Below are 15852 nucleotides of genomic sequence, written 5' to 3'. Positions count from 1 at the left end.
TTAACTCCCCATTGGTTTATTAGTATATTTTTATTTCAGTTTATTCAAAGTCATCTTTGTACCTGCAGACGAGGTGACTGCACTACAGCAAAGTCTGGTTCCAAGTGCTTAGTTTGTGAGTGACTATCACCAATTCAGTAGTTACACTTGCTATGAACAGTGGCAGCAAACGTACTTATTTTAATAGATGACAGTACATTTAGGCCTTATCGCAGGCTGTCATAATTGCACATTTAATTTTTAGTAGGTTTATTTTTCAGACAAAGTGACATTTCATTAAAAATCCAATTTAAAAAATCATCAATTTTCACGGCCCCAGCTCCAGCCCAGGCAGCGCAGCAGCCGCTTGAAGGCGGCTGGTGCCTGGCTGAGTCACAGCTGCTGACCCTGCGGGGGCGGCGCGCAGCCAGCGTCGCTCGCATCTCATCGCCGCAGCCGCGGGGAGAACGCGGCGTGCGTGGAACTATCTCCCCAATCAGGAAACGCGCCACAACCAACAGCCAATCAGGAACGAGCTGTTCACGCACCTTTCTCTCGAGCCCCGCCGCCCGAGATGCATCATGGGATTTGTGGTCCGGGAAGTTCGTGGCGACCGGTGAAGGACTGAAGAACTGTTACCCAGGAGCCCCTGCGGCGCGGACTCACTGTGACCATATGACGGGGTGGGAGGGTTTTGGTGTTTCCGCTGGGGCGACCAAGGGCGCGCGGGCAGGGCGGGCCCTACGCGATTCCATCCAATGGGAAGGTAGCGTGGGGCGGGGCGGGCCTTCGGCCTCTGCCCGTTGGTGGAGGAAGAAGCGCGGAGCTCGCTCGGGGAGCGGTCGTTCCAGGCAGCTGGGGGGCGGGGCCAGGGCCAGGGAGCAGGCGGTGGCGCCGCGGGAGCGGACTAGCTCGGGTACCAGTCACAGCCGCCAGTGGGAGGGAGGGAGGGAGCGAGCGAGCGAGCCCCTGAAGCCGGGCCCACGCACTCTCTGGCCACCGCCCGGCCCGGCTGCCATGGGGAGCTCTAGGCCTCCCGAGCCCCTAGGCGAGTGGCCGCGGACCGACGCGCGCGCCCCTTTTCCCCCGCCCCCCCCCCCCCCCCCCCCGCTCTGCCCCGCCCCCAACCCCTTCCGCGCGGCCTGTTTCGCGCCGGTTCCCCCTCCCCGCTGCGCTCGGGCGGCGCGCGCAGCTCACGCGGAGGGTGATGCCGATGCCGCGTGCAGCCGACGAGCGCGCGGCGCGAAGGCCCCTGGCGCCGGACTGTCTCAGGCGCGCGCTGAGCGCGGGACTGAAGCTCGCCCCGCCCCGCCCCGCCCCGCGTATCGTGGTCCTAGCCCTGCCTCCACGCGGGGACAGGGGGTCACCACCGCCCCACCCCCATCGAGGAGTGCCTCATTGCTGCAGCTTAGCGGGCCGCCGCTGGCTGGCCGGGCAGTGTCCTTCCCTCCCAAAGAGGGCGGCGCCACGGCGGGCCCGCTTCGTCCACTTGCAAAGCCCGCCCTTGTTTGGGTTTGGACACTAGGGAGGAAGGCTGCTTCGGGTTCAAGCTCCCGCCGAGCAGGGAAAGCTTTTCTAGCCCCCCCCCCCCCCCCCGATATAGATTGGCCCCCCCCCCCCCCCGCGTGACCATCGCTAGAGCGGGTTAAACTTCTGGAGAGTTTCATTGTCAGAACACCCTGGTCCGGTTTGCTGTGCCTAACCCCGGTACGGGGGTGGTGTATCTGATCCCCCACTGAATCAGGAGTTATTGTTTCAGGCTCTTGAACGGCACTGACTAGCCAGGAGCCTTCTGAAGGGGGGGCATGCACAGCAAAGCAGAATCTTTGAGATGGTCCACAGGTGGATTAGAGCAGTGATTTTCAACCTTATTTAGTTTGTGGACTCTTAAAAATTTTGACTGGAGGTGTGGACCCCCTTGGAAATCGTAGTCATAGTCTGCGGGCCCCACGTTTATAACTACTGTTCTATGATAACAGCAACCTTTCGCCGACCCGTTAGACATAGGCTGCAGACCTCTAGGTTGAAAACCACCGAACTAGAGGGTCAATCTTAAGAACTAGGTGGAGTTTTCTGTATTACTGGAGGCGTGAAACTCCTTATGATGGTTATCAGAAAAGTAGAACTAGAAGATAGACATTTTTTAATCACAGACCACAATAAGAAAAACTTGCTGAGTGATGTGTCACTTCCCTAGTTATTCCAGCAACAATCACAGAAAAATCAGAGTGAGATGGAGGGGAAATCAGCATTTGCCAGACTGAAAGATATTACCTTGATGGAGGAAAAACTGTTTTCTTGTCTGTAAGAGGAAATTGTGGTCAATGAGAAACAAAACCAGGAATTTTAACTTAAAAGCACTTGAATGTGTTTGTCAAGAATGTTGCTTCCCTTTCCCCAGATCTTTAAATAAGTGCTTGGACTCCAGCTTTCTCACAATGACTAGTACTGTGCCTTCTGATGTGCTTGGTCGAAGAATTCTGTGTGATACAGAATATGCAACTGTGAAGTATGCTGGTAGCATTCCTCCCACAACAGGTAAAGTTTTGTAAGAGTAAAAGTTAACTTTTGTGTGAGAAGCTACTAGCCGCAGATCATACTGCCATTTGCTATCAGTCCAGTTTTTTTTTTTTACTAATTGACGCAGATTAGCCTACTTTGCTGTGTGGCTGTGGTAGCTTTGCAAAATACAGTTAGCTTCAGTATAGCCCCATTAGTATTAAAACTTCCAGTGCTTTCCTAATATCTGAAGTAAAATGGATAGAGCCCTGCAAATTCACAGATATCTGCGTACCATTTTTACGAATCGCGGATGGATGCGGACCCAAATTTTATATCTTAAACCCTGCAAATCTGCGGATATCTGCTTTATATCTGTGGATTGTTTTTGTGACTCACAGATTGGACGTGAATGCAAATTTTGTATCTGTGCAGGGCTCTAAAAATGGAACTATTTTTAATGTAACTGATGATGTGATGAAGTCCTAACAGTATTTTAGGAAGGGGAAAAACTGATTCCAGTCACCAAAAGCCTTGCCCATGTAGCAAAGAATCTTATTCTTAGCATAGTGACCCCTTTATGTGGACTGGCCTTTTTATCCTAAATGGAATGTCACAATACTGCAGGAGCTCTTGCTCCCCCACACCTTCTGACATGGAGAAATGCTATCTGGCACATATAGCAACCCTACAGAGAGAGCCCCATAACAGGCCCATTACTCTCTGGAAAATATGCAGTGGCTGGGTAGCCAGGGAATGCTGAAAGGAGAGGACAAAAGATGGCCTAGGGTGAATATCTTGCAACAAACTCATACATTAAAATTAGTTTTCTTGGTGTTCTCATTACCTACACAAACAACAAAAGTGTGTGGTGTCTCCAGAATGCTTTCTATGTATTAGTGCTTTATACACAGTTGGGATATATGATTTCCTAAGCAAAATATTTTTTGACATTACTTTTAGTTTTGAGGATGCTTTCTGATTATGTAACTCTTTAGCCCAGGAGAGAGGGAATAAGTGTGTAACTTTCCTGGTACTTGTAAAGTTTGAGGATTTTCTCTGTGGTGGTATCGGCCCTCCTGATTTATGGCCTTGCTTTCAGGGAAAGTCTAACATAGTCCCTCTCCTACCCTTCTGTAGGAATCTGCATAGCCCTGGACCCCTTTCCTTGTTCCTGTTTTCTCTCTCCAGACACTTGAGGCTTTCTGAGGCATTCCTTTAACAGTTCCACATTAACAATCTCATTCAAAATACAATTTTTGTTAAAAATACTAATAATACATTTTGAGAACTAGAAGGAAGAAACGTTTTTCATTGCCTTCAAAGCAAGTGTGGCAACTTTCAGGCCAAACCAATTTTTGAATGCCAAGTTATAGATGGGCTTGTAAGTAAGTCTTTATATTGGAAATTGGTTACAACCTTTCTGTATAGAGAAACTACTGTATGCCCATAATTAATCAAATGTACCAGGCAGAAAATGTCTGAACTCTAAAATTTTATATTTTTAATTGATTGTTATTTTAAGGAGTTTGGCTTGGAGTAGAATGGGACAATCCTCAAAGAGGAAAGCATAACGGCAGCCATGAAGGAATACAGTATTTTAAATGCAGGTAAGTTATCTTTTTAAAAAGATTACATGTTTGACCAAGACCACAAAGGGGGAAGAGGGAGAGAAACACTGACCATACCCAGGAACAGTATAAATGGTGAATATTAGCAAAATACTCAAGAGTTCTGCCTTTCAGTATTTAGGGCCATTCCGAGGGCCATGGATAGCTATGTATGTTGCATTAAATCTCAAAGACTAGATCCTACAGCTGGCTCCACTCAGAGGCACCCTGCACCTATGTGGATCCAGTTGCAGGATCTAGCCCATAGCAGCTAATACTGAGCTGCTTGCCTGGAAGTTCTTGTGCATTTACAAGGTTTGACTTCTGGGCACTATCGCAGATGTTCTTTGGCCAATCTGTGTTCTGGAATGAGTAGAAGGGGGTTAGGTCCTATAGTAGTGTAGCAGGGAAGTCGTGTTCTGCTGACTCCTTACGTAATTCTGTGGTTGTATTTAGTCTTCATTTACTGACTTGAATATGGCTAGAATTCAGATTTAAAATTATTCACATATTCATATTGTTAATGGGGTATACTAAATATTACCTTATTTCTGTTTCTTTGTCCTTGTTTTGAGGGAGAAGATATTTGTTGTGATGCATTTAATTGACCATATTGGAATGCATATTTTTAATGTTAATGAAGCCTGGTGAAAGCAAGCATAGTATCTTTGACTTCTACTTGTTTAATATCAGTATGCTTTTATTCTTTCCTTGTTTAATTCTTTTTTGATGTTGCTATTTTTGCCTGACATTGTTAAAATTACCTTATTGTATTTAAAATACTTTTAGTATTTTGTAATTGTGTATGGTTAGAAAAAGGGGAAAAACTTGTGGATGTTTTACTTTTCTGTGCTCCCAAGAAAAACCCTTCAGAAAGACATGTTCTTATCCTTGTACAATTTCTCCAGTCTGAATCAAATCAGGAACACTTACAAAAACTTATGCTGATGCATATAATACCTACATTGATGTAACAGTAAGGTTATAAAAACAATCCCAAGTCAAGAATTGCAGATGGCAAGGTTCTCATAGCAATGTTAAGTTGCTCACATTGTACATATTGAGTATTTTAGGTTACAGGGGTAAAAATTATACTCTTAAGTACATAACATATATTAAGCACAAGTTAATATTTTTATGTGAACTTTAAAACTTATTTCCTGATTTGTAGGTCTCTGACATTGATTAAAAAATTGCCTTAATCAAAACAAAACAAAAATTCTGGTAGAAATTAAAAAAAAAAAAAAATTATGCTGAACTCTTGGTGTAATAATAATGTACTTCTGTAATAAGAGTTCTGCATAGAAGACCTCTTTTTATTGTCATGGAAGTGATTAATGTTAGAAGAAATGGATTGTCACCACAAATTTTCCATTTCCCTGTGGAAAGCCAGAATTTGCCTATCCCCAGTGGACTGAAGTCTTTTGAGATCTCCAGATAAGAGTTAAGAGAAAGGATCAGGGAATCTCTTCCTCCCTTGTAACCCTCTTGCCTCCTAAGGTTCTCAATAATTGCTACAGGTTAGTTAATCTATTGTCAATGCTAAGTATTAAATTTTGGTTAACAAAAAATTTTTTTTAAAGAGGAACAATTTTTTGTCAACCTAAATAATCAAACATATTACAATAAATATTTAGAGTGGAAGGGCAGTTTTTTCTTTTCAGTTTTTTATTTTTTCTGTGAATTTATTTTAATTTTAGTCTTGTGTTTTACCATTGGAAATGACTGATCTGGCCAAGTAATGTTTCCTATTTTTGTCATCTTGTACAAGTTAACTTAAATACCATCTATGGTTTTGCAGTGGAAACTTTGCTTGTATTTGACGTATGAAGTAAGCAGACTGCCATCCCCATAACAAATCTGAATGGTCATCTGCTCATTCCAGTTGATTTTTATAAACTGAAACTTCTTGACATCTGTAGATGATGAGCTTTTGGTTTGGAGTGATGCATCCAGTTTAAATCAGGAAAAGTTTGTAATTTCTCTTCCAACACACAACCAATGCGAGAACTTCATGATAAGGGTTTCCTTCTCAAAAATGAGTGAAAGAATAAGGCAGGTACTGCCAGTTGACTCTTGTAACAGGAGAAACATATTATTTGAGACACTTTGTTCTCCCTTCACAAGCACAATATGTAGCAGTTCTCAAGAGAACCTCCCAGATATGTGTTCTCAACTTGTAGGCTGCAGCCAGGTCTGGCATGGGGGATATGATCATCCATCTTTGACTAGATGGGAAGGGAGTCTTGCCACTGTCTTTCGTTACAATGGTGTTATGGTATGGTATGGTATAGACACAGTTGTAGGGTGTCCTATAGGAAACAGCATTGCGTGAGATGAAATATATTTGTTTTTCTTGAGAAAGAAACTGGATCTAGTTTACTCCCGAGTCACATGTGCAAAAGAGCAGTTGGACTCAAATGGTCAAGGTGAAGGGTGATGCCTACAGTTATATCAAGATTTCAGTAGCACTACGAGATTGTCTAAAGAATTTGCTGTCCCTGCTACAGGAAACCTGGTGCTCTGGATTCTTAATGAGGGACAGCAGTTCATCCTCAGCTTGAAGCAGTAGAGGAGTTTACCCATTATTTTAATGACTCAAATGAAAAACAAGCTAATGTTCCTCAGAAGGATTTAAAAATAGCTATTATTTACCCAGCTCAAAGAGGCAGAAATAGAAGGGGGTGGATCCCACTTGCTAATGTAAACCACAGCTTTCAGCCTGTAGGTTCTAAAATTCAGGACTTATCTGGCATACAACCCCTAGAGGCTTCATTATCAGAAAATGAGGTGATAAAGCTAAGCCTATTCTTTAGGAAAGGAAAAGGGGGAAAATGTAGAACTCTGAGAGATGGATACTCTTTTGCCCTATATCTAATAATAGTAACTAATATTAAAATTAGGCTTAAGGAAGATGATGACATTCTTAATGGAAGAAAAAGAATCACATATTACTAAACTCCTGTTAGCTGAAGAATTCCAGTTCAGATCCCAGAACTGCCAACCTTCTTAAATAATGTCATTAGTAATAAAAGTGGCCCAATGCTTTGAATTCAGTTGAAAAAGAAAGGAATAACAGGATCCTTTGTTTCCAAGATGTAATTAGCTGCACTCCGCGTTGAGAGAGACATAATACAAGTATGTGGGGTGTATGTATCTTTCTGCAAGGGGACAGGCACCTAGCATAGGAGTCCAGCCTGAATAGGCAACTGACAAAGTTGTGCATAATAATTTTTTACTTTTTGGAGTATAAACATACCCAAAGATGATGCAGATAGTGTGATTCTAGAAAAGGAAATATTTTGAGAGAATATGATAGAAGGGAGAAACTGCACATCTTTGGCTATCAAATAGAAAATTATTTTAATCTATGCATTATTTAAATCTGTTATGTTCAGTGTACCTCTTTTCAGAACTGTGCTTTAATTAGTGTTTCTCCTGTAATAATATTTTCCACTCATCAGTGCAGAGTGTTTAAATTGGAGATGAGGCTTTCACTTCTCTTCCTCAAACCATTGTTTCTGTAACTTGGGAAGATCTTTCTGGAGAATAGTAGAGTGGAAAATTGATCCTGGTTAATCGGCCTTGATTGACAACTTTGAAGCATTCCCTGTACTGATCCATTTTGAGTTTAGATTGTGTCTGTTACACAGATATAGGTGTATTTATGTTAAAAACTGTAATCTATCTGAATTGACAGTGTTAATATTAAATTCCCTATTCTTGTATCAGAAAGCAATTTCTTCCCCCCTTTCCTCATGTCTTTTGGAAAAGTCTTAATAAATTGATACTTCTTCCTAAATGTTAAAATGCAAGTTTCCAGAATGTAGGGTAGGGGGATATGTGGTGGCTGTTTAAATCTATAATTAGCACTGTATTCAGCAACTACCTCCCTAACTTCCTGAGAACTTTTCTCTGCAGAATTCCCAGTTTCTCTGCAAAAGTGAGGGGGGTGTTGATGTTTCTTGGGGTGTCCAGGACTACGAGTTGCCTTGTTTATCCCCTGTCTCCGGTGAAAGGGAGTCTTTTTTGTGGTAGCTGGGTGTCAGCTCCCTGAGACAGCCAGCCCTTCAGCCACTAAAACACACTCCTCTGGTCTTATGCCAGCCTTCACTTTGCCTTGCAGGTTAACAATAGGTGTACTCCAATCCCCAAATCTCTTTGATGCATCTCCTTATAGCATGTTATCCACTGAACACTCACAGTAATAACTGTGCTGTCCCCAAAAGAACAGACTATACGTCAGCTTGTTTGGCTCAACTGAGGATCAGCTCCTATATAACATCACAGCACTGAGATGTAGTTATAGAGAAAACAATCATAAGTTTTATCATCAAAGATTAAGATTTAAGAGTTAGTGAGCAGGGATAATGGAAACAGAAAGGTTGCATATCAAACAAAACCAGTACATGCTTTCTAGAGACTAAACTTAACTTTAACAGACTAATCATCAGTCTAAAAGCAGTCTTATCTCACTTAAATTCTTAACAATGCTTTCAGTCAGAACAGAGTGGGATCTTGTTTTCATTAACATTATCACACTGCCCTGTTTCTTCCTCAGGTGCAGAATAAAGAGGTGTCCTTTTGCCTTCTCCTTATATTCCCCAAATTCATTGTTGGTCCCCTGAGTCAGGATGCGCCTGCCGCCAGCGCGCCCATTCCCCCCCCTTTCATTTTGTGGTGTGCTGATTTCATATGCAAACAAGCCTTCCATTGTATTGGCCTACAATGCTTAAATCTACTTGTCAACCAAGGCAGACTGGTGTGTATGCATCCTTTGTGTGGCAGAAACCTGTTTGTCCACTCTTTGCCTGTTGGATTTTAGGGTTACAGGTGTACCAAGAACAAATGCAGCAAAAATAAGAGATAAGCAGAACCTGTTTAAGTTAACTTAAGGGGAACACCTTTGTCTTCTCTTTTTTTAACCTGTAAGGCCATTCCAAAATATTATTTTAACATCTTTTTCTATGACAACAAGTTTTCTATTACCAAGTCCTGCAAAAGTCTGTATGAATAATTGTTCACAGAGACTATTCATAGCTGTAAGCAGTCTTTCTGGTAGTGTAAGTGTAGGATTATATTCTAAGTTTGTATGTCTCATAAGTACAATGAGCGCTCCAAGTAATTTATTGTGTTGTTTTAATTAAAAAGTTAAAGCCAATTAAAATGATGTCGGAGATAGGGAACACTACATCAGTATTTCAAAATTTACTGATACCATGCATACGGGGCAAAGCAGGATTTGTTGGAAATGACAACACACACGTTAGTGGCATTTTTGTGAACTTTTAGTTTTTATAATGGTGAATAAAAGTTTCACTACCTGCAATATCCAAAAAAGCTTCCCTGGAGAATATTGCAGTTATGTATAGTGTTGTAAATGCAAAAGCAACAGCCTTGTAATAGAAATGAATTACACAGTATGGGGCTACAATCATTCCTGTTTTAAAAGTGAATTAAAATGATGAGAAAAATAACTTTAAAATAATCTAAATGTATTGATGCATTTAGCACATTCAAAATATGAATAAATACACTAAAACTAAATTGAAAGGTCTGCCCAGCTGAACTGTAAAGTGACTTTTAGTTAACTTGAATGATATATAGATTTATAACTCTTAAATGTACCAATTTATATGTGATCTTGAATTTTTTCTGGAGATCTGTTTCTGTGTGCTTTATGGGTAAAACTGAAAGCCTGAAAATGGATGTAGACTCTACTAACTTGTAGGTATGTTTCCTTTAAAGATTTCTGCTGAGACCTTCCATTACTTAAATGAACTTATCTGATATCATCTGGCTAAGAAAAAGAAAACTTAAGGCTCTCACAAAATTCATACCATCTTGGTTGTGTGGTTGACTGGACCTACAGTGTCATACATCTGTTTTATTTACCCTACCTTGCCAGAGATGGCCAGATGGTTTCCTGATGTACAAAATACTTTCAGCCTGCTCTGGCTTGTGATTGAAAGAAACATAAAATTTAGCTCTTTGCTATTCAGGTTCTCCCCTTCTCATCGTTACTGACCCCACCCTTTTAAGGAATCGAGACTTTATTTTCTATTAGGTATTCTTACAAACAGCAGTGAACTTATTAAAATTGAACATCTTTCCCCAGAATTATTTCATGGTACAAGTAACAGCTGAGGGTGGAAGAAAAAGTTTGGAGTAACCTTTTCTGATAGCTGCATGACAGTTTGTCTAAACAAAGTTAGTGTGCAGCAAGCTGGAGTGTAAATTTACAGCGCTCCAGGTGTGTTGCACTCTAACTGTCTGTGAGGACCCTGTTGCTGTGCACTAAAAGCTCCCTAGTGTGCAATGACCTGCTGCTGCTTTAAATTGTCTACTGCTGTTTCAAGCAGCAGCAGATCATAATACACTAGGGGACTTCCAGTGCGCCGCAGTAGGGTCCTTGCAAATAGTTAGGTGTGGATCACTGTAGATTTACACCCCGGCTTGCTGCACACTAATTTGGTGTATAGACATTCCCTAGCTTTGTATATGTTTCAGACTCAGTTAAGAATGAATCCTCCATTTCATTATCCTCCCTTTCCATCCCATCCACTCCCAGCCCTTCTCTCTCTCCCTGCGCGCCCCTCCCTGTTAAGTTATTTGACTCAAATGTCCTGTTAAACTGAACCTGCTGTTGGGGCCATTCACATGCCTGAATCTACTACTTCTGTACTCCTCTAACTCAAAATCAAATATTGAACATATGCTACTGGTTGCCAACCAAATTCAAATCTGTATAGCTCATTGAATCTGCAAACTGATGGAGATGTGGCTAATTTCATGCCGGATTCTTTCATTGTTGGTCCTGTAACATGTTACCTGCATTTCACTGTGACCAAACTTGTTTTGTTCTCTCCCATTCCTTGGACCAAATAATTACTCTTGGACCAAAATAAAGTTCTTCACCCATTGTTTACATCAAATGAAATTTCTCTGTAGATTTTGTCAAAACACTGTTTCTCTAAACTTTTTTATTTTATTTATAAACATATGGTAAATAAATCTTTAATAAAATATTTAAAAAGGAAAGGACAAAACATCCTGGTCTCCTTGTTGATTTGCTTTGGGGATGGGAACCCATAATTCAGTCTGCACCTCTATGCTTTTCTGTGCTCTATTCTTCCTTGTGCTTAGGGATGGGAACCTGTAGTACAGTTGGCCTGTCCCAGGATGTAGAGACCAAGTGAATTAAACAGCATAGTACAACCGGGGGGGTGATGGGGAAGTATAACTGAGCTTGGGTTAATTGGGCTTGTGTTGTACTTCAGTAATTTGCTTGGCATTTCTGCCAGTCACTGTAATTGATGTAATGTGGTGGTGTAGCGTCTGGGAGCCCTGGTCATAGTCCAGGACCCCATTGTGCTAGACGCTGTATAAATACAGAATGACAAGACAGTCCCTGCCCCAAAGAGCTTCCAATCTCAGGATAAAACAAGAGACGAGATATATATGAATGGGGAGTACAAGGAAACAATGAAACAGTGCTGGTTAATGTAATAGGCTGTGGCCTCAACACACCAGCAGCCTAACCTTTGTCAGATTTTTGTTGTAGGTGTCACAGCAAAGGAGATTCTTAAGAAGAGATTTGAAGGAAGATAATTAGTTTTGCAAGTGTTTATGGGGAGCTTCTCCGAAGCAGGAGGGGCAGCATGGGAAAAAGATTTGAAGTTGCTTGTTTGAAAATTTAACAAGTAGACCATGGAAGCTGATATCATGGGCTGATCAGAGAAGAGACTCAGCATCTTGATAGTGAGTGGGAAACATGCTGTGAAGGGCCTTGAAATGAGAACAAGTAACTTATGTTTCATTCAGTAGAGAAGGGGGATGCAAAAAGAGGAGTGACATATCCAAAGTGACTGGCTAGGAAAATGATCTTGCCAGCAGCATTCTGAATGGATATGAGCAAAACAAGATTTCATGTGGCAAGGCCAGAGAGAAGGATGTTGCAGTAATCAGGATGTGAGATGAGAGTCTGGACAAGAGTTCCAGGGATGTGGATGGATAGGAAAGACCATATCCTAGAGATGTTATGCAAAAAGAATCTGCAAGATGGAGACCTAGCGTGAATGTGAGGACCTAGAGAGAGGTCCAGGGTTACAGATCTGAGTGCCAAGTGGGATGATGGTGTTGTCTACAATGATGGAAAAAGGATGTGGTTGGGGAGATTGAGCTGTCTAAGCCATGTTGAGCTTGAGCTGATGGCTAGACATCTACAGACAGGCCAAGATTTTAATTTGGACAGATGGAGGCAGATCTGGAACAGAGGAAGAACTGTGAGTGGTCAGCATAAAGTTGGTAGTTAAATTTGTTTTTGTGGATAAGATTACTGGCTAATAAGGTGTAGCGAGAGAAGAAGGGGACCAAGAGCAGAGCCCTGTGGAATCTCCACAGACAGTTGGTGAGTGGATGAGGAAGATCCTCTAAAGGGCAAGTTAAAGAAGCAGTTAGACAGGAGGAGAACCAGGAGAGAACAGGGTCATGAAAGCCAAGGGTGGTCAAGATTTCAAGAAGAGGAGCATAGTTGATGGTGTCTAAGGCAGCTGATTTGTTGAGGAGGGGGAGGATGGAGTACTAGTTCTGAAATTTGGCTAGGAAGAGGTCACTAGAGACTTCAGCTAGAACAGTTTCAATGGGGTGAAAGGGGCACAAGCCACATTAGGGAGGGTCTAAGGATGGAATTGGAGGAGCTGAAAGATTAATTTAAAATCAGTGAAATTAGCTAGTTAAGCAGGGGATTATATATTATATGAAAGTATTTTTGATGCATCTTTTGAAACCACTGTAATCTGTAATTCACTGTTGTATGTTTTACAAAACCAGTTTAGAAGTAGTTTTCAAATAAACAAGATATACTGTTGTTATCCAGATACCTCCACAGAATAAGACAGTACTTGGAAAAGTATTTAGAACATTTGTGAATAAAATGGACTCACACCTACTGCCAGTACTAAATTTGTCATTAGGGAAGGTTTGTAACTTGGAACTGAAAATGTGGATGCATGATGCCCAAACTATTTCCCCTCCTCTTGGTAGCCCCATAATTTCTCAAGATCATAATGTCAGTACACACGACATGATTGCAAAAGCACCCGGAGTAGTTATATTGGAAAACTGTGTGTCTTGAATTTTGTAGAAGTTTTTTTGCTGTGTTCAGATTGGCTGATTAACCCTTTCACTTTGACATGCCATTATGTTGACAACAAAGTCTTTGTTTACATCACTTGTTACTCCCTCCCAGCTACCTCCCCACCAAAAAATGCAAATTTTCTGTCTGCTTCCCCTCTGACATCCTAACTGCTCATTTATTTCCTGCTGTGTTCTCCACCTTTCTTCCAGCTGATCTTCCTTTCCTCCCATCCACCCTGTGACATTGCTTCCACAACTTGCCCTCTGCTGCTTTCTCCTGGCTGACATGCTGCTCTGTTCTTCGAGTGATGGTCCCTATATGGATTCCAAACATAATTGTACATGGATGCCATGTGCCAGAGCCAGAACAATTGTGCAGTAGTGTCCATTGACTCGCATGTGCATCTTCCTCTGGTCCGCAGCCAAGGTATTAAGAAGCCGTGTGGGTCGACGCCACTCTAGTTCCCTCTGACCACTGCATAGCCACAGTCGGGACCCCTGTTCCTTCGATTCTTAGCTTAGCTGAGAGAGGTTTTTGTCCGTTCTGCCTTTCTTGTACATAGTTGTGGATATTGTTTTTCTTGTTTTTGTAGTGTGTTGGTATTGTAGTTAGTTAGATTCCCTTTCAGACTTCTTCCTGCGTTGGGGAGAATTCCCCGCTGGGATTGTGCCCCAGCAAGTCAGCTTCCAAAACTATGATTCGCCCTCAGTCCTTCTCTGTGAGCAATGAGCACCAGTGGTGCCTCTACTGTATCAGTGAAGCCCATGTCGTTACTCGCTGCTCCATTTACCGTTCGTTCTCATCCTGGAGCGGGAAGCCAGGGAACTTTCTCCACAAGTTCTTCATGGAAGAGGCTATGTGACCACATGTGCAGTCGGATTCAGGACCAGCGGATCCAACAGAACAGCATCCATCCCCGCCGGTGAGCGCCCCTCCATCTTCCTCCCAGGCAGTGGATTTGTTGGTACTGCTGCAGCCTCACAAGCCATGCTATGAGCAAAAGAAGCACATCCATGAACACATGGATGGATCCCAGTCTGGGGCTGCCCCTAAACTCAGTGTTGCCTCACAGGGCCAGGTCGGGTGAGAAGTTGCATGTTGACCCAGTTGCTTTGCCTCCCAAGAAGTCCAAGATGGAGCACAAGTAGAAGCACCACCTGTGGTCACAGTGCTTGCATTGCCACTTCCACTGCTTGTGCTGTTGGCACTGTCAGGATCCTCCAGTCTGCTGCATGCAGTCCCCTGTACATCCGGCCAGCTGGAGCTAATGCTGCCTTTCCCAGGTTTTCCACTGCCTTTGTGTCCCCTGGACACCCCAATCCTGCATTCTCTGGTGGATGTACCCCTGCTACTCATCCCAGAGAGGCACACACCTTCCACCCGCCTCAGACTGTCAGCTCCTCCATTGCCCGACCTATCCTCCGAATCTGAGGGCTTCTCCAATTCGGATCCCTCCTTCTTGCTGGCCCAGTCTTGCAGTCCAGATACCAGATGTAGACCACCCTATCCTTTGGCTTACAACCTTGCCACCCAGCCATGGTACCGGTACCCGCAGAGTCTGCCACTGCCTGGGGACCCTTATGCTTGGCCCTGTTGGCCCCCCTGGGATCTGTACTGGGACACTGACGCACTTTTGGTAACACCCTATTGGCCATCCCTGGTCCGCCCCGCACATTCCTCAGTTTCCGAAGAAGGGGAGGAGGAGATTGTACAGTCAGTTCCACCAGTGCCTCCTCATTGCTGGATAAGGTGCTGATACCACCCTCCCTGTCTCCTACCAGTGACCATAGGCAGTACCACAAGCTGGTTTGGCGGATGCCAGACAATCTTGCACTCCCAGTGGAGGAGGTCCAGAACACACACCACCAGCTCCTGGACATCCTCCAGCCGCAAGGATCCTCCTGGACTGTCCTTCCCATCCATGAGGCCATCCTGCAGTTGGCGCAGATGGTCTGACACACACCTGCCTCCTGTACCCATACCCCCAAGCATGTGGGGAGGTGCTACTTCATCCCCGCAAAAGGAACAGATTTCCTCTTCTCTTACTTGCCCCATAACTCCCTGGTGGTCCATGTGGCAACAGAACACACTCGCCAACAACACCTCAAGTCCAGCCCTCCAGATAGAGTGGTGAAGAAAATGGACCTGTTGAGCAGGAAGACTTACGTTTCTGCAGGACTTCAGTTTCGTATCACCAACTACTAGGCTCTGTTGGTGAAATATGACTTTCACCCATCCTCCCGGTTTTCAGAGTTTAAAGGTTTTCTGCTGTCAGACAAACAAACAGTTCCAGGCACTGCTGGACGAGGGTAAGCTTGTGGCCAAGGTGGGCCTTCAAGCAGCGATGAATGCTGCTGACACTGTCTCCCGCTTCTTGGTGATCGGCTTTGTGTGCTGTTGGGATTCCCTATGGATGTCCAGACTACTCTTAAGGACTGCCCCTTTGATACCCAAAAGCTTTTCAGAGACAAGACGGATGAATCCCTCCATTTCCTCAAGTATTCTCATGCCACCCTGGCCCTGAGACATCACCAGCAGAGGCCATCCTTCTACTTCTGCTCCCATGTCCCCATCCTCCCTACTTTCTGCGCCAGCAGGAGCCGTCCCAGCATCACCAGGGTTCTC

The 15852-nt window shown here is 43.5% G+C and overlaps 1 protein-coding gene across 2 annotated transcripts in view; it reads left to right on the top strand.

The window, feature by feature from the left end:
- Positions 1-807: 807 nt before the first annotated feature.
- The window catches only part of TBCE (tubulin folding cofactor E), a 49051-nt gene continuing 34006 nt past the window's right edge, over positions 808-15852 (top strand). Inside the window, exons 1-3 of one of the 2 annotated variants that reach the window (XM_067535754.1) lie at positions 808-895; positions 2381-2517; positions 4004-4088. In XM_067535754.1, coding sequence (XP_067391855.1) covers positions 2418-2517; positions 4004-4088 — 185 coding nt within the window. In that variant the 5' untranslated portion in view covers positions 808-895; positions 2381-2417. Of the gene's footprint in view, positions 896-2380; positions 2518-4003; positions 4089-15852 lie in introns of those variants that run through there. The other variant, XM_067535755.1, reaches the window with a different exon arrangement.

The sequence above is a fragment of the Emydura macquarii genome, unplaced genomic scaffold, assembly GCF_026122565.2.
Source record: "Emydura macquarii macquarii isolate MOO-44397 ecotype Brisbane River unplaced genomic scaffold, CSIRO-AGI_Emac_v2 contig_3517, whole genome shotgun sequence".
Classification (NCBI taxonomy): domain Eukaryota; kingdom Metazoa; phylum Chordata; order Testudines; family Chelidae; genus Emydura; species Emydura macquarii.
This window is presented reverse-complemented; position numbering and strand designations above follow the sequence as displayed.